The sequence below is a fragment of the Oreochromis niloticus genome, linkage group LG1 (assembly GCF_001858045.2).
Source record: "Oreochromis niloticus isolate F11D_XX linkage group LG1, O_niloticus_UMD_NMBU, whole genome shotgun sequence".
NCBI lineage: Eukaryota > Metazoa > Chordata > Actinopteri > Cichliformes > Cichlidae > Oreochromis > Oreochromis niloticus.
This window is the reverse complement of record NC_031965.2, coordinates 5,221,147-5,239,921: the sequence shown is the minus strand read 5'-3', so window position 1 is coordinate 5,239,921 and position 18,775 is coordinate 5,221,147. Positions and strand designations below refer to the sequence as shown.

The 18,775-nt window shown below is 38.0% G+C and overlaps 1 protein-coding gene across 1 annotated transcript in view; it reads left to right on the top strand.

Moving 5' to 3' along the window:
- The window catches only part of tmc3 (transmembrane channel like 3), a 34,015-nt gene that overhangs the window by 10,922 nt on the left and 4,318 nt on the right, over positions 1-18,775 (top strand). Inside the window, exons 6-20 of the mRNA XM_025911058.1 lie at positions 1,272-1,370; positions 1,509-1,651; positions 2,086-2,233; positions 2,340-2,383; positions 3,660-3,807; positions 4,966-5,075; positions 5,872-5,950; positions 9,742-9,747; positions 9,853-9,996; positions 10,551-10,679; positions 12,935-13,002; positions 13,337-13,465; positions 15,203-15,313; positions 16,440-16,565; positions 16,740-16,818. Coding sequence (XP_025766843.1) covers positions 1,272-1,370; positions 1,509-1,651; positions 2,086-2,233; positions 2,340-2,383; positions 3,660-3,807; positions 4,966-5,075; positions 5,872-5,950; positions 9,742-9,747; positions 9,853-9,996; positions 10,551-10,679; positions 12,935-13,002; positions 13,337-13,465; positions 15,203-15,313; positions 16,440-16,565; positions 16,740-16,818 — 1,563 coding nt within the window. The remainder of the gene's footprint in view (positions 1-1,271; positions 1,371-1,508; positions 1,652-2,085; positions 2,234-2,339; positions 2,384-3,659; positions 3,808-4,965; positions 5,076-5,871; positions 5,951-9,741; positions 9,748-9,852; positions 9,997-10,550; positions 10,680-12,934; positions 13,003-13,336; positions 13,466-15,202; positions 15,314-16,439; positions 16,566-16,739; positions 16,819-18,775) is intronic.

Genomic DNA, 18,775 nt, shown 5'->3' with positions numbered 1-18,775 from the left:
ACAGTGCTCCTCAGTTGTATTTGTTCAATGCTCTGCACACAGTGGAACACAGGCTTGTTTGAGCCTATGCTGAAGTTGTAGGTTTGCTCAGTCATAAAGAAATTAACATCCTCCAAAAAAATTAAACAAACATTTAATTTTAAGGGAGAGATCTCAACCAAAAAACACCCAGAAAAAAACATTTTGGTTAAAAGTTAGAAATTGACTTGCATGGCCAACTGAAATAAGTATTTGGTCCCCAGGGAAAACACGGTGGAGAAACCCTCGTTGGTAACAATGTTTCTACCTCCGTAGTGTGCTTCAAATTGTGTTCTTTGTTACGACAGTTCCAACTACCTTTAAATCATTAACATGCTCCTCCTGATTGTTGTTTTATAATAATCACACCAACAGTTGGTGTGATTATTTGAAAATAATAATACTCACAAAGCTTCTTGGTGATGATCTTTTAGCTCATCTCAAATGGCAGGTCTACACTCCTGTCCCTGACATGCGTTGACATTGCTAGGCCATTTGTATTGTTAACACCCACACCCCAACCTTAACCCTCATCACTCGGACCACTCACACACAGAGTCTACTCAGACCAAGTCCTTGCACTACTTTCAAGAACTTTGCAACCTGTTCTTCTATTGTGTGCCTTACTCTTGGTTTGTATTTATTTCTCATGTCTATTTATTCCTGCTGTCTTACTATTTATGTTTCATACCTGCACAGTTGTTGTGGAGCACCCACAGTTAGGTTGTACATGTACAATGGCAATAAAGGGTTATTATATTCTATTAAATTATCTTGTTATGCAGATAGATGGATGGAGGGATGGAAGCGTTATCAAAAAATCCAACAGTAACACCAAGTTTTTTTATTTTAAAAATTACAACAAAGTTTCTGTAACCTTGCACTGATCTTTACCTAACACTAACGCTGCCATGTTTGTGACTAAACCTAGCAAAACCGTAACGAGGAGGCATGGACTAAAAATCAAGCATAATGTTACAAAGTCCAGCTGCAGATCAGTAGGTGATCTTAATATCAGCTCAGCTCAGCTGTCAACTAAACTGATGTCCTTGTACAAATCGCACAAGTCTTGCTATTGCTCTCTGGCTCTGGATGAAGGACGGGGAAGTCCCAGAAGAGTCATACCACCAAATAGATATGGTCACCTATCTTACAGATAAAAATATCAGTCTTCTTTTGCCTGTAGATAACGACTGAAATGCATTTTATTTATTACAATTACAGTGCACTGAACTACTGTTTGTGTGCACTAGCTGCTGGCTGGAGCACCATTTGGAACAACAAGAAGTAAAACTATTCCCAAGGAACACCTGGCTTCAGCCCAGGACCTGGACACCATCTGGTCTCTTGGGGCAAGCTTCTTTCTTTTTACTGTTCTATCAATAGCACATTACTTACAGATAGACTAGAACATTATTTAAACATTATTTTCTCTTTGTGTGTATTGCCATGTGTGTTTGTGAACATGTTTTGTCTTTGATTCTTCACAGGGCTACCTCCAGTACTCTGTGTTATTCTATGGTTACTATGGCAGGGTGAGGAAGATCGGCAGTGCAGGGTACCGATTACCCCTTGCCTACTTCCTGGTTGGAATGGCTGTCTTTGCCTACAGTTTCATCATTCTGTTGCGAAAGTAATCATTATGCTCTTTAAAACTTATACTGACGCTATAATTATCTGATGGGTTAGCAATGTGATGCCTTAGAATGATTTCAAGTTTGTTGAAATTTGGGGAAAAACTGGGAAAAAAGAGTTAAAAGTTAATCTAATCTTTACTTATCCCTATAGAATCTATAACATTTCACAATAACATGGTCAGAGTAATGTTTAGCATAATTTCCATCATTCTCAACATTCAATAATCAGCAACTTGAAAAACATAATGTCAGGACCCAATGTTTCCCAGCATAACATCACACAAGGCATCACATTGCCTCCTACTGGTTCTCTTCTCCCTATTGCTGTTAATGCTTCACTGATGGTGAAGGACTGTTATTATTAAAATGCTAACATGATGTGCAAAATATATTGTCTGATAATATTCCCTGAAAAATAATATTTCTGCAGAATGGCAAAGAATTCACGCCTGAGCCTGGCTAGTGCTTCTGATGAAAGCTTCACTTTCTGCTGGAGAATATTCTGTGCTTGGGATTACCTGATAGGAAACCCAGAGGCTGCAGAGAGCAAAGGAGCTGCCATTGTTAACAACATCAGGGTCAGGGAAGAATGTAACATGAACTGTGCAATTAATAATTTTTTTAAGAAAAAGATATTTAAATTATGACCTAAGCACATGTGACTATCAATATTTTTCTGCACAGGAAGCCATTGTCGAGGAGCAAGAAAAGAAGAAGGATACCAGTCTGTAAGTGCTTATTTGTGAGTGTTGTTTTGTATGTTTTCTGTTTGTCCAGCTTCCTCCAGCTCAGTCTATTGAAGCTATAGGTGAGTGACTGTTTATTTACTACCCCCAAAAGTTGATTCTGTTCATCTCGACGTAGCGTTCAATGCAGAAGCGTTTCGTCACTCAGCAAAGTGACTTCTTCAGTCTCAGCTGACTGCAGCTTTCCCCAACCTTATAAACAGTACATTTGCATAATGACTAAAACTAGCACCACTGGTGAACAATGGGCTGTGAGGTCAGTTTAATGGTCATTAATATGCAAATATTCATGACCATTGATCAAAAACCATTGATTTAGTGAATGGCTGCAATCACACCATTGTAAGATGGTGAAAGACGTTCCCTTAGGCCCCCTCCTCATTTCTGAGCTGTTCTGAGTTGCTCCATCCACTTAGCCAGAGGTTGTTTGCTTTCCCTGATGTATAAATAATGGCACTTAAAAGTATGCTGTTACATCTCTCTTCACAGAGAACAGAATCAATTTTTGGGATTTCCTTACCTGGATGATTGAGCATGCATCGATATAGCCATTCACAGGAAAACCATTACTCCTCATTATCAAGTTGAATTGGGTAACTGGATTGAGATGGAAACCTCCTGAATGCCTGCCAGGTTTGGTGTTTTGGGCATGTCTAACTGGGCAGGTACCTCAGGCTAGGCTCAAGGCATGCTGAAGAGATTATGTCTCTTAGATTATCTCAGAAGATAATGATGAGGTGGCTCGGGAAGGGAAGGGGAGGTAAATTCTGCTTAGACTGCTGTGCTAGGATAAATGGCAGGAGATGGATGGATGGATACAAATCTTTAAGTAGCCACTTTAAAAACAAGTGCAACTCCTGAAACTGAAAAGGACAGTGACATGTAAATCATTGGTGACACTGAGCTACAATACTTTACTTTAGGCAGAAGTCTACGTTGATTAAACCTAAAGACTTTCTAATGTCTAAAAGCTATACATTGTCCAAATCCTTGACATTTTATATTCTAGGTTCAGTGTTGGTATAGGGAGGCTAAAATCCTACAGACAGACTCATGACTGAAGGTGGTCCTTTTGAAAGTCTATGTAAATAATGCAAGAGTCAGCAATAACAAAAAGAGGCTGGAGTGACACCTTATCTGAAGTGTGTGTTGTTCAGAACATCCAACATACACTTCAGATGTCTACTAAGAATAGTGCATCACAATTATATCCACTTTTCTAACTGATCATTGCCAATGACACTGTACTTTTCTTCAGTGCAGTTCTGATCAGTCTACGGATCTTGGCCAACATCCTGGTGCTCCTGTCTTTAGCAGGAAGTATATACATCATTTACTTTGTGGTGGATCGTTCTCAGAAACTGGAGCAGGAGAAGCCGGAGCTGACGCTATGGGAGAAGAATGAGGTACGGGAACAGACTGGACGTCACCATCCTTATCATCGGTTATTTTAATTGGATAATCCAATATACAATACAGTTCTAAGGAACCACTGAAAGTGGAGACTTGACATGGATCCAGTGGAAGGCAACTACTAAATGTATATATCCATCTGCCAATGATGGCTTATGATTTCATTCATTTTAGAGAGCTTTAGTCACCCTACAGCTTATCTGCTGTTCTTCCAGCTTGATGATCAAAATATCAGCTCAATCTCACAACAAAATGTGTAAGCTATGCTGATCAACTGTGCAACACATGTACATGTGTACTCTGTGTGCATACACACATACAGAATTTTTTTTTTCTCAACAGAAGCTGTAAAACTGCTACATGCCTACATCTTCTGACCTGTTTTTGTAACACACATTGTTGCCAAAAGTATTTACTTATTACATCCAAATTATTGAATTCAGGTGTTCCAATCACTTTCATGGTCACAGGTGTATAGGCACGCAGACTGCTTCTACAAACATTTGTGAAATAATTGGTCTTTCTCAGGAGCTCAGTGAGAGGGCATTGCGGTACCGTGCAACAAGTCCAGTCTGGAATTTTTCTTGCCATCAAATATTCCGCAGTCAACCGCTAGTGGCATTATGCCACACTGAAAGTGACTGAAAAAGGCAGCCACAATTAGGCTGAGGCCACGGAAAATTGCAGAGCAGGGTCAGCGGATGCTGTGGAATGTAGTGCCCAGGGGTCACCAACTTTCTGCAGAGTCAATCTGTACAGACCTCCAACATTCCTGTGGCCATCAGAGCTCAAGAACAGTGTATAGAGCTTCACAGGTTTCCATGGGCAAGCAGCTGTATCCAAGCATTATGTCACCAAAGTGTTTGATGTGGTGGTGAAATGTACACTGCCACTGCCACATCGGTGCTTATAGCTGAACTTCTTGCCACACACACATAACTGAAGACTGCACCTAATGAGCATGTTCAGTTATTATAAATATTCAATGAATGAATGAATGAATTAATCAATTAATTAGGACCCTCAGAAATCCCAGAAATTGTTAGAAAAGATGAGACTTATATTTGTTAGATGTATTTCAGTTAAAATAACAAACTTTTCTCCAACTACCAACTACCTATCAGTTACTTATGTATCCATCTTCTTTCCAGGTGAGTGTAGTAGTTTCTCTCATCACCATGATTGCTCCATCTGCTTTTGAACTGGTGGCTCAACTGGAGATGTACCACCCACGAACCTCACTGCGATTCCAGTTGGCCAGGTACCATTGTCTAACCGCAGCCTGTAATGACACAATAATGGCATACTATATTATTCAGAAAATGAATGGAACCCTTACATTTTTATGCCAAAAATCTAAGTTAAAATTTTCCCTTAACTTTGGTTAGTTATGTCAGTGGTCCCCAACCTTTTTTGTGCCACGGACCGGTTTATGCCCGACAATATTTTCACGGACCGGCCTTTAAGGTGTTGCGGATAAATACAACAAAATAAAACTAGTACCGGTACCGAAAAAAAGAAGATTTATTCATAACACACGTGAAAAGACCCAGGAAAACCGAGTTAACGATAAAAACAATAACAAAATAACGCTGAAAACCGCTAAAAACCCTGAAAACCATACATTTCACACCTGAGCCTCAACTCTCGCGGCCCGGTACCAAACGACTCACGGACCGGTACCGGTCCGAGGCCCGGGGGTTGGGGACCACTGAGTTATGTGACAATAGTGATATGAGTTGCAACAGGCCCTCCACGTTTTTAAAGTCTTTAATTTAAAACCTAAGTAGTACAAAAACTGGTTTTATGGCTTCAAAGTTTGTGGTGATTTTATAGGTAACTATAATATATAGTTGGTATATAGTATAATATAGTTTCCACCAAAGTTAGGTTGGTTTGTGGGTTGTTAGGTTGTTTTGTTCTCAACAAATTATACAATGTATTTCAGTAACACGTTTTACTTTGACTATTTCATTCTTCAAGATCTAATGAGATCCCTCATTGGAGCAGTATTTATATAATAACTGAAAGGTCTTACAATGCCCATCTATTTACAGGGTCCTTGTCTTATACCTTGGGAATCTCTACAGTCTCATCATTGCTCTCCTTGATAAAGTCAACAGTATGAGCTCTGCTGTGAGTATGTTAACTAGCCCCAGTTAAGAATTAGCTCTCTGAAGGTACAGCCATGTTTCCCCAACATTTTTGTTTTAAAATTGAACACTATTTAGAAAATAAAATAAGATTAATAATTTAATTTGCTGGTCATTCATTTTGCCACAGTTACTAGAAAATAGCACAAACAAGTTACCAAATATTTAACCATGGAAAAATTGCTATAAAATTCAAGTTTTGAAAATGCAGTGTTTAGTGAACCTTCTGATGAAATTTAAAAAGTAAATGAATATTAATATGAGTTTAAATTTGTATTGTGACTCAGGCATTTTAGTTATTTTTTGTTTCAATTTATTATTTAAAAATGTAGTGTGGAATTGATTGTTAAGGGGAGAAATATCACTGACGTAAAAGTCTCTAACTCACAAAATCTCATCAAATACAATACTATTGGCTTTAAATGGTTAAACTGAGATACATATCATTCAAGTGAAAATTCAGTATATAGGTTATTTTAATGTTGACATGAGCAACACATTGCAAAGAAAATAACTGGTAAACTTGTTATGCTAACAACTAGCACTATTCCGGTATTACTTTGCTACATTTTAGAGCCAAAGTTGAGACTTTAAGAAGGTAAACACAGTTCATTCTATCTTCAATGTCTTTAAAACGTGTCTTGGTATTCTGTTTACTTTTTATGCACATAAACTTACTAGTTTGGAATTATCTTTATACTAATGCTAATGCTAATTGTGTAGGCTAAATAAGCTAATACGCTAAAATGCTCAGTCCTACATTTTAGACGTCTAAATTCAGGGGTTGCATCCTTCAAAGGCCACATTTGAAGGCTGATTATGTCACAGCAATGCGAAGAAGACTGTTCTCCCAGGATCTGAAGGATCCATGAGGTGGAACCTTGGTGGCCCTATCCCAAGATTCGTTGTGCATGGTGGTTCTAGAATATTTTTTTTGAAAAGGATGGTCCAAGGAATGCAGTCAAGAAGTAAACTCAAATGTAATTACTTGTTTTTATTTCACTCAAATACCCTGTAGTAATAATATTAACAAGAGTCAAAAATGTCAAAATTCTACAAAGTTTCAGATATGTAACGAGTTAGTGATGCTTTTAAAGCTTTTACATTAAAACCTAAGAGGTCAAAAAACCAACTTACATGTTTCAGAGTTTGTGTAGATGCTATGGAAAATTGATACTAAATATATCCGGATTTCCCTTCAGTTGTATATAACTTTTAAAATCCCCTACACATACAATTCAGTTTTGATACCAAAGCTGGGTCTGTTTAGTGGTGTGAAGTTTAATATTCAATTCAATTCAATTTTATTTATATAGCGCCAAATCACAACAACAGTCGCCCCAAGGCGCTTTATATTGCACAATAGATCGTATAACAATAGATACAGAGAAAAACCCAACAATCATATGACCATATGCTTCAATGTTTTAGGGAGAAAAAAGCCAACAGTGACCAACAGTGTGATTACATAATTAAATGTTATTTCGAGGTACTTTACTTCAAATTATGTTTTGTTTTTTGTTAAGTTTTTTACAGTAAAGGAGACATTCATTATAATGTAAATAATTTAAGTAAACCGTAAATAATTTTACAAACTGCCTAAGTAATTCTATGTATAATGGATGGTCCACTAGTCATCTGTTCTTTTATATTAAATATAAAAATGAAAATGATAAGAATTTTTCTCCTGATTATTTGAGATTGTACATTGATACATTCAATCAAACTTTGCAGGGCATAGGCTTATCAGAGCATATAATAATGAAGTGAAGGTGAGTTGTTTTCATGTTAAGAACATGAAACAATTTCTTAACACTTAAGAAAATGTTTAAAAGCTTTAACAATACAGTACAATACAAAATTATCCTTGCACTCTGACACTACGGAATTCACTTTTCCCCTCCTTTTTAGTTTGGCAGTTGTCTTTTAATAGATGGGAAGTGTTCAAAAACGTCCTCAGTTAAGAAAATTGATGATGTACAATAAAGCTTTGATTATGATTTGGATACCCAAAAGGTATTAAGACTGTGCAGTGCAGTGTTGAAATTACATTTTTTTTTTTTTTTTGGCTTTGCAAACAAGCCATTACATCACCCACTTGCCTCTTCATTAGGTACACCTCACTACTACCAGGCTGGACCCCTTTTTGTCTGGCAAAACTGACTTAATTCTTTGTAGCATATATTCAACAAGGTGATAGAAACATTCCTCAGATTCTTTCATCATACTTGGAGTCCTTTTTGACCAGGATATGACCTTCAATGCACATATTAAACAAATATGTAGGACTGCTTTCTTCCATTTCCTCAGTATCTCTAAAATTAGAAATGTCCTGTCTCAAAGTGAAGCTGAAAAACCAGTTCTTGCATTTATCACCTCTAGGCTGCACTAATTCATTATTATCAGGATGTCCTGATAATAAAACTCCCAGGATGTCCTGTCTTCCTTCTCTCACCCCAACCGGTCACAGTAGATGGCCCCGCCCCTCCCTGAGCCTGGTTCTGCCGGAGGTTTCTTCCTGTTAAAAGGGAGTTTTTCCTTCCCACTGTTGCCAAAGTGCTTGCTCATAGCGGGTCATATGATTGTTGGGTTTTTCTCTGTATGTATTATCGGGGTCTGCCTTACAATATAAAGCCACCTTGAGGTGACTGTCGTTGTGATTTGGCGCTGTTTAAATAAAATTGAATTGAACTGAATTAAGCATTTTAAACATCTTTTCTTGACCTAAGTTCACAAATAACTTAGGTTATTCTCATTTATTAACACAAACCATTAATTGGTGGAAACTGCCATTAAATCACAAGTAAATGTTATCTGACAAATCAATACACTACATCACTGACAACTAAAATAATTGTCTATATTATAATTTGTGTATCTTTTCTTAGACTTACTTGACTCACTAGGAACTGTAGTTTGTGTATTCTTTGTCACAAATATGCTGTGATAACGAGAATACAGATGAGGTAAGAAAAAAGAGTTTACCCTTCATTTTATCTGAAACAAAATAATCACAAGTTTTCGTTTTATTTATGTATTTTGTGTCACTGTGGGATATTTCCAGTAAAAGCTTTCAGGTGTTAAGCTTTCAGACAACTTGAGTAATTATAATATATTAATATTTGTCTGAGTCAGTCATAGATGTATAAAGTGATATGAATTTAAATAATTGTGTCATGAATTTGAACTGGACTGCAGTATTTGAGTTAAAAATCTCCCTGGATCATTTTTCAAAATGTGCATAAATATATATATTATAATAAAACAAACATGTATGATCTATTATAATTTTTTTTGTTTGTTTGTTTTGCTTTGTTCTTTGTGTGTGTTTGCTCTACTTTTTACTTTTTTACTATGTACAGCACTTTGGTCAGCTTGTGTTGTTTTTAAATGTGCTTATAAATAAATCGATAGATTGCTACTTTTGTGCTGCTGTACATATTTGTTTATTGGCTAAAGTTAACACTGTGGTCTAAATGGACTCAGCCTCAGACCCACACCGATTTAAATATCTTAGTTTTTTTCAAGTAACAGTAAAGCAGTTTGGATAAAATAAAGATTTGTTCCTCTGTTTCTTTCAAACAATGTTGTCCAACATATATGTAGTTGCTGCTGTCACAGTTGGACTAGACCATGAACAGTCACTCACTTCCAGCCTTCTCGGTCATCATGGAGCTTCTAAGGATGCAGCCCTTGAATTAAGAAATACCTTTGAAGTCACTCATATAAGTAAAGCATAGCACACAGCTGTATGGATTGTGATCTGTCTTCAAGGTCCAAGTGAGTAACAGTAACTGGAATGAGTCCAGCTCCTTTCTGGCCACAATATCTCACCCTGAGGGAAACAGCCTCTCCACCCTAGTGTCAGATATCTCCCTCTCTAAGAATCACAACAGCACCGCAGCAACCATCGCCACAGTGCTGGCTGTAACCAGCAGGAGCAGCTCGGGGGACGTCTACAACCAGACAGCTGTGTTTGAAAAGAACACCCGACAACAGGATCAGTGCTGGGAGACCTATGTTGGACAGGTTTTGCTTTCTGATTGGATAACGGTGTATATTTGTGGAAATGATAAAAAAAATATATAAACATTATGACCACCTGCCTGTTGTCAAATGATAGCAATGCATTGTGTATTCTAACACGTTTCTATCAGAACCACTTTTTCAGAATTGTTTGAGCTACAGTAGCTCGTCTGTTAGATCGGAACACGTAGGAAAGCTCTCATCGCCATGTGCATCAATGAGCCACACGAGCCCATGACTCTGTCGCTGGTTCCCAACTGTGAAAGTGGGAACACCCCAAAAGTTTTGGAGCTCCTCTGAACCAGTCCTCCAGCTTGCTCAAATCCTTACACTTGCCAAACTTTGAGGGCAAAATGTTAACTTGCTCAGTAATGTATTCCACCCAGTATTAGGAGAGATTATCAGTATTATTCACTTAACGTGTCAGTGGTCATAATGTTATGCCTGGTATATATGGTGTATATATATATATATATACGTTTGTGTATGTAAAATAAAATACTTGTATATAGTATTTGTAAATTGCCCTGATGAATATGTGTATATTGTGTCTTTAGGAGATGTTGAAGCTGTCCATCATTGACATGATCTTCACAGTGGCGAGCATCCTGCTCATTGACTTCATCAGAGGTCTAGTGGTTCGCTACCTCAGTGACTGCTGCTGCTGGGATTTAGAGAGCAAATTTGTAAGTTGGTTGCAAGCTTTTGCTTTTACAAAATTTAGTAAGTAAATGCTAAACATGAGAAACTATTGAATGGAATTCTGTATACATACACAATACACAGGTCATGTTTCAGACTTGAAAAAGGAAATAGACCCAGAGAATGATTTCTTCTCCAACACTGGAGACATCAGCTGCTGCTGCCACAGTGATGAACAGTTTAATCACACCTTTAAAATGGATGAGAAATGATCAATGATCAATAACGTTAAAGAATATTTAAATCAGTTCACAAAAGCTTTCAAAATTATTGTTGTATCTGAAATATGGATTAATGCAGAAACAGGGATGGACTTTTCAACCCAGGAAAGGGGAGGCTGTGTACATGGATAATAAAATAAATTACAAGGTGGTGGAAGCTATGATAACTGTGTTTGATAACTTATTAGTTAATATATAACAATTGAAATTTGCGAGGAATATAAAAAAATGTAATAATTTGCTGTATATATAAAGCACCAGGCTCTAGCATTCAATCAAAAAACAAATAAAATTATATCAGATCAGATATATATTTATGTGGTGACTTTAACATTGTCCTGTTGAATGTAAAAAAAAGCATAAAAAAACTAACGAGTTAACACAACAGTTGGGCTATCCTAAAATCACTAGGCCAAACAGAACTACACTTCATTGTGCCACCCTAATTGATAATAGTTTCAATAATTTTTTCCAGTTTTTGCAGTTTGACAGTAATCACAAGAGACCACAACCAGGGGAAAAAACAGACTCTAGACTTTGTGGGACATAAACATAAATTACTCTCTGTCAGTCAGTATGGATTCAGACTGAACTCCCCTGCACGGGCATTAATTGGATCAGTCGAGCAGATTATAAATGCTACAGAGCAGAAACCACATGCAGCCAGAGTATTCCGATATCTTAAAATATTTGATGCAATTGATCATGAAATATTAATTAATAAACTGGAACGGTATTTAATCAGAGGGGTTGTACATTGGGTGAAAAATTATTTGACCAGCAGGAAAGAATTTGTGAGATAATGGATTGGATTTATATAGCGCTTTTCAAGGCACCCAAAGCGCTTTACAATGCCATTATTCATTCACGCTCACATTCATACACTGGTGGAGGCAAGCTACGGTTGTAGCCACAGCTGCCCTGGGCAGACTGACAGAGGCGAGGCTGCCATATCGCGCCATCGGCCCCTCTGGCCAACACCAGTAGGCGGTAGGATAAAGTGTCTTGCCCAAGGACACAACGACCAGGAAGATGGGAGATGGGAGAATAATACTCTTAATGTTTGGACGTTGCTTCTTGCATTACCCAGAGTTCTGTACTGGGTCCAAAACTATTCACTATTTAAATACATTACATTTGAAGGGTATGTGATATATTAAAAATACAAATTTTTGCTGATAACACAAATATTTTTGTTATTGGGGGAAATCTAATGGAAATGCTGAATATGATTGCTTTAAAAATGTTCAAAATAAAAGTGGTTTGAGAGGAAAAAACTATCATTAAATATATCCCACCGTTTTCTTAAGCCTCACTAGAGAACTCGAGAATTCCCTGTCCCCAGTCACCTCCTCTAGCTTGTCCGGATGAACAGCAAGGCATTCCCAGACCGACTGAGAGATATAATCTTTCCAGGGTGTCCTGTAGCCTCCTGTCAGTGGGACATGCCTGGAACACTTCACCCAGGAAGCATCCTTTTCAGATGCCCAAACCACCTGAACTGGCTGCTTTCAATGTGGAGGAGTAGTGGTTCTACTCTGAGCCCTTCCCGAATGGCTGACCTCTTCACCCTATCTCAGAGAGAGGCCATTCACCCTTTGGAGAAAGCTCATTTCTGCATATCCGCAATATTTTTCGTTGGTCACTACCCAGTAGGGATGGGAAGCTGGTTCAGGTTCAAAAGCTGGATTTGTCATACTATGTGGGTGCTTACAAAACCACAATGAAAGCTCAAAGGTCTATATGCATATTTTAGAGCAATATATGATTTGATCCAGATGTCGTTTTCAGAGAAGACCTTGCATATTTCAGCAAGAAAATGCTAATGCTGAATCTTTTACAGGAGTATGTCTTCATAGCACAAGAGTCCTGGTACTGAGTCCGGGCATCCCTGCAAACCAGACCTTTGCAGTAACTGAAAACATTTGGCGTGTCATGAAAAGACAATAAAGACCCAGAGAGACCCTTGTGTGACACAGGATTGTAGCAGTAATTACTTTTGTTTTGTCTTTTCTCAGCCTGAATATGGAGAATTCAAAATAGCTGAGAATGTCTTGCATCTAATTTATAACCAAGGAATGATCTGGTAAGTCTGAAAAACATTTTACAATTCCAGAACCACAGGACCTATTTCAGAGCTAATGGCCTGACTAGTGCTGACAGGTCTCCATTACCCTGTTTAACGGACTGTAGCTCTCTGTAATCTTTCCACTACACCTCTTGATTGTATTTTCTCATCTAATTTCAGAAACGTCTCCTTGCAGCAGTAAATGTAATGAAGTGAAATCATGAACCACTGAATGTAATATCTTTTATATGAAGTGTGACCTTATTGCCTGTGTGTGTGTGTGTGTGTGTGTGTGTGTGTGTGTGTGTGTGTGTGTGTGTGTGTTACTGATCTATTTCTTTCTTTCCTTCAGGATGGGGGCATTTTTTTCTCCCTGTCTTCCTGCCTTTAATGTGCTGAAGCTGATTGGTCTGATGTATCTGAGGAGCTGGGCTGTTCTTACCTGTAATGTTCCCCATCAGCAGGTCTTTCGAGCATCCAGGTTTGATACACACACACACACACACACACACACACACACACACACACACACACACACGCAGATGAAACATGCCCAAATTTCCAGTATAGTTTTTTTTTTTTTTTATCATTTTGATGACTTTTTATTTGGCATAAATATGATGCTGCTGAATAATGGACTAATAAAATATTAGATTTTCACTCATCAAAACTGAAGCACAAACCTTTTGGACTGTCTGTTCCTTACAGCACATCACTTAATTTGTTAAATAAATCCATTAAAAATGCTGCAAAAAGGCATAAATAGTACAAACACTATGGAGAAATCAAAGTCAGCGAGAGGTGCAGCTCAGCACTTTTCATAACCACCATCAAAACACCAAGAATGTCTGTGTCCAGACATTCTCTTATATTACATCCTGGGTTCTTCACAGTTTGATAAAGATTTAAAAATGCCACCAAAATCTTGTATATTATCAGCAAAGGGGGTATTTTTCTCAAGCCTGTTCACTTATCAGCGTGTGCAGCAACTTAGACATACACACATATACTCCGCCAGGCCACTCTGATTTATGTTTAAAAAAAGACTGTGATTGCCTCTTTCAGTCCTTATCAGCCACTCCCAGATGTGGTGGAAAATCAGACCAGACACATGTGCATATTGATAGCAAAGACAGTTCACTGTGCAACTGAAAATACAGTGGTGTGAAAAGGTTTTTGTCCACTTCCTGATTTCGTATTTTTTGTATGTCTGTCACATTTAAAATTTTCAGATCATCAAACAAATTTAAATATTAGACAAAGACAACACAAGCAAACACAAAATGCAGTTTCTAAATGAAGATGTTTATTATTAAGGGGGAAAAAAATCCAAACCTACATGACCTCGCTGTGGTAAATGGAGACATGAATTCTGCTGTCTACCAAAACTTCCTGAAGGAGAATATCTGACCATCTCTTTGTGACCGCAAGCTGAAGCACACTTGTGTTCTGCAGTAGGACAATGATCCGAAATATAGCAGCAGTCCACCTCTGAATGAGTATAAAAAAAGAAGACTAGAGAGGCCAGTCAAAGTCATGACGAGAAAATTTAGACAATCTCACTTGCTAGTTAGATTTAAGCACCACAAACTATTTGGTGTGTTTTAAGAAAGGATCTTGCCATGAGTAAACTTTTCCTTTTCCACTTTTCCTGCCTGAGTATTATTTTGACTTAGCAGCCACTCATGATTCACCACTCATTCAAGACTTGTCAGAATATTTTTTTCTATGATCTATATTGCTCAAAAAGGGAACAGTGCTTATCCTGTTACTCGTTGCACAAAGGAACAGATTCTGGTTCTGCTGATGGGTTAGGACCTTCTACAGCCCTGACCAGATTAAGATCCCAGAAGTTTAATTGACTTGATGCTATACTTTGATGAAAGATTTTCCTTAGTTTATTTATTTATTGAGCAGTGTATTTAAGCAAGTAGAATAGTCACAACACTCAATCTAGTTACTTTGAGCATGTAAATTTTCAGTTAGAGGTTACAGATATGTGGTCAGATACACAGAAAAAACAAAGAAAAAAATCTTTACCTTTTGAAGATGACAAACTGTTTAGAGCATATTTTGCAGATATACTCTGGGATTCTTCTGCTAAGTTGATTCACATGAATTGTAATTTTCTACTGAACTGCTCAGGAGCATGAAGGAAATACAGTAATGTAAAAATGAATCACATTAACACATCCATGTTCTCACTTTGCTTTTTTAGGTCAAACAATTTCTACCTGGCTATGCTGCTTTTCATGCTGTTTTTGTGTATGCTGCCCACCATCTTTGCTATAGTGAGATACAGACCATCACAACACTGCGGACCTTTCAGGTAAGGAATTAAAATTGATGTTATATCCATCAAGACCTTCAAGGTCAACTTAATAATTTAATGGTGAGAAACCGACAAAAGACTATAGAAACTATGACTCTTGCAATTTTGGTGTGTATTATTAACATATACAGTAGAACGTATTGTATAAGGATTTTGAATATCATGTCATATTTCACCTCTGACCTCTCCCAAAGGTCAATAAATTGATAATGCAGGCAAAATACAATACTATTCCCCTAAAGTAAATACTGCCAAGGGAAGCAAGCTGCTTTGGCAGAGGTTTGCACTCTGACTGTTTCTTGTTTTTAATGAAACAGTTTCATCTAATATGTTCCCTTTTTTATTTACTGCGATGAAAATGGAAGACAGAAGTGGATGTTTTACCACATGTACCAATGAGGGACTCATTTTGCTGTCTTCCATCCTCAGCCTGCACAATAAATATTTATATGTGTTTCGAAATGGGACATATTTTAATTCATGAGGGTAGCATCACAGTTCTGAAAAGATCTTTCTTTGCATTGTTTACAAAGTCAAATCCTGTTTCCAAAAAAGCTGGTAGAGTATTTAAATAAAACCAATATTATGAAAATATTAAATTTTCATAATATTTAAAGACTATATTTAAATACTTCAGAAAGAATATATTAAAAAACTGAAATTGAAAAATATTATTCAGTTTATATGAAATGTTGATTAAACTCCAGCTACACATTAAAACAGTATTAAACAGCTCCATCTCCTTCTGTGTTGCATCTCCTTGTTGGACTGAGTTGCTGTAGTTTGAAAGCGATGCCCATTCTTCTCTTGTTTGGAGCTATATTACTGAAATGGATGCAGAATGTTCGGGACTGTCTTGCTGAAATAAGCAAAGCCTTTCCTGGAGTTGTCACCTGGATGGCAATATATGTTGTCATGCAGCTGTATATATTTTATTCAGCATTATTTTTGCTTTCATTGATGTGGAAGTTACCAGTGAGATACTATATACCCTAACGCTTCCCAATATTATTACTGATACTGGTTTTTGAAATGTGGTGCATGAACAGCTCTTTTGTTTTTCCCCTTTTTTGTGGTTGTGTTTCAGTGTTCAGACAAAGAAAAATGCTTAAATGTGTTTCAGTGGTCAAGAGAAGATTTACGACATCATCTCTGAGACAGTGGCCACTGACTTCCCGGTGTGGTTCAGTAAAGTAATAAGTTATATCACCAGTCCTGTCGTCGTACTGCCAGCACTGCTGCTGCTGTTGTGAGGCTGCACACGACAAATATTTCATATATCTGTCGTGTATACACGCGCTCTCTCACTCAGAATTTCTCTCTAATTCTCTCTCACACACACATATACACACACACTCACAATATGCAAATACGCAAACATCTGTATCCTACATGACTTGTGAATTGTTCAACTGTGTTTCAGCATGCTGATATACTATCTCCAGTCTATTGCCAGATCCCTCAAATTCACCAACAACCAGCTAAGGATGCAGCTCCAGACTGTAAGTTGAATCACTTTCAGCAATTTTTCTCATAAAAATAAGCAAGATTACAGATGAGGACAAACTTATTAGCCCCTCTATGAAATTTAAAGTTTTTGTCAAAAATTTCCCAAGTGCAATTTAACAGAGCAAATAATTTTCCAAATAGCATTTTTAAACATATAGTATCTTTCCTGTGACTGGGTTCTACTGGACATAGACATCTGATGTTGTGCCTGGGATCTACTGGAGGCAGTCTTCCAGTTTGGGAGCTACAGCCTGTAATACAGTTTGGATTTCTATATCTGCCCTAGTAGTTTCTTCAACCCCCAGGTACTTCTCTATTTTCTTGCACTTCTCCTTCCTGATGTTGCTGGATTATAATAACTATCGCAACTGCAGCTTTCTTCTTCTTGTCAACTGTTACTATGTCTGGTTGGTTGGTCAGCAGCTGCTTGTGTGTCTGGAACCTGAAGTACCACAGGACCATAGGCCATTATTCTCAATCATCCAAAGTGGCATCTCCCATCAGGACTCAGGGACTTGGTTGTGCCTGTTAGTGAACATGGTCCCGGCTTGCACCTTAGATCCTGCTACTATCTGCTGGATTGTCTCTCAAGTACGTTTTGCAGACCCTAACTTGGGTCCTGTCATCTGTAGTAGATTCTTTCTGTGGATCTACTACTAACGATCTGTGGATCGTTAGGGCCACCATCATCCCTCTGTGCTGTCCTTTAAGCCAGCTTTTCCTAGCAACTGGTAGGATTTGTTCATGTCAGCCACTTCCTCCGCCTTGTAATGGTACGTCTCATGCACAGGCTTGGTCATCTATAATGGTTCTTGGTCCTGTCCTGCATCACTGTCTGTCTTCAGTTGCCTAAGGCATTCATGGAGCATCTTGATGGGCCTGATCTATTTGCACGTTCTATGCTATATCCTGGATGGTGACTTTATTAGTCACTAATCCTCACTCCCTCTTTTTATTGCTCATAGAGCTTTAAGGTCCTGGACTTCATGTGGATTGGATGGACATTATGAGGAATGTTTGTATCTTCATATCAGCGGCATCCGTCTCCTCTTTTGGCTAGCTTTTCATTCCGATAACTGGCAGGGAATCTCTACTGATGGCATGGATCCTATTCTTACTGTTTAGCTAGCTTCTCAGCACCTATCTTACCTTCTGGAGGTATTTGGCTGTGGCTGACCTTTTTGCATCTTTATCATGGTTCCCACTGGCCTGTGGGATACCCAGGAACTTGTAGCTATTCTGCATATCTGCTATTCTCCCTTCTGGCTTAATAGTCTGCATCACCTTTCCTCTGTTTTGAACCAAACTTATCCAGTTCAAATAAGATCACGATGTCCTCACAGTTGATGCTGAAGTGGATCTCCTGGTGTACATCATAATTTCTTTGTACAGGAGATGGCTGATGGTCACTCCAGACCTAAATATATATTCCTATCCAATCTTACTGATAAACTGCTTTAGAGGGTTGAGGCCTATACAGAAGTGGGCATCACCTCGGTATGCCCACACTTGATGGTGACCTTTGTGATTGTCTTCGAGTTTGTCTTCCAAAGTCGCATTAAGTACACTGTTAGCCTTGTACAGTGCCTAGCACCCTAGTATCCATGTGTGGACCATTCAGGCTTTTTTGGTGTCAATTCAGGCAGTAAACATATCATCATTGTTGAGATATTTGACTACAAGATAAACAGCCACAAGGAGCAGTACCCTCAATTGGGAAGGAACAAATAAATTGTGAAGGACCCTCAAGCTTCCAGGCCTCTGTTAGAGCGCTTTAGCTAGAAGGATGAAGACCACACACAGGGGGAGTGGAAATTTTTATCATTTTTAATCTTGTAAACATAAATACTGTCTGTACGCATTTGTGTTTTGTATTTACTCAGGTTGTCAGTATTATAATTTGTTTGACCTAAAACATTTAAGTCTCACACATATGCAAAGGAAGGGAGG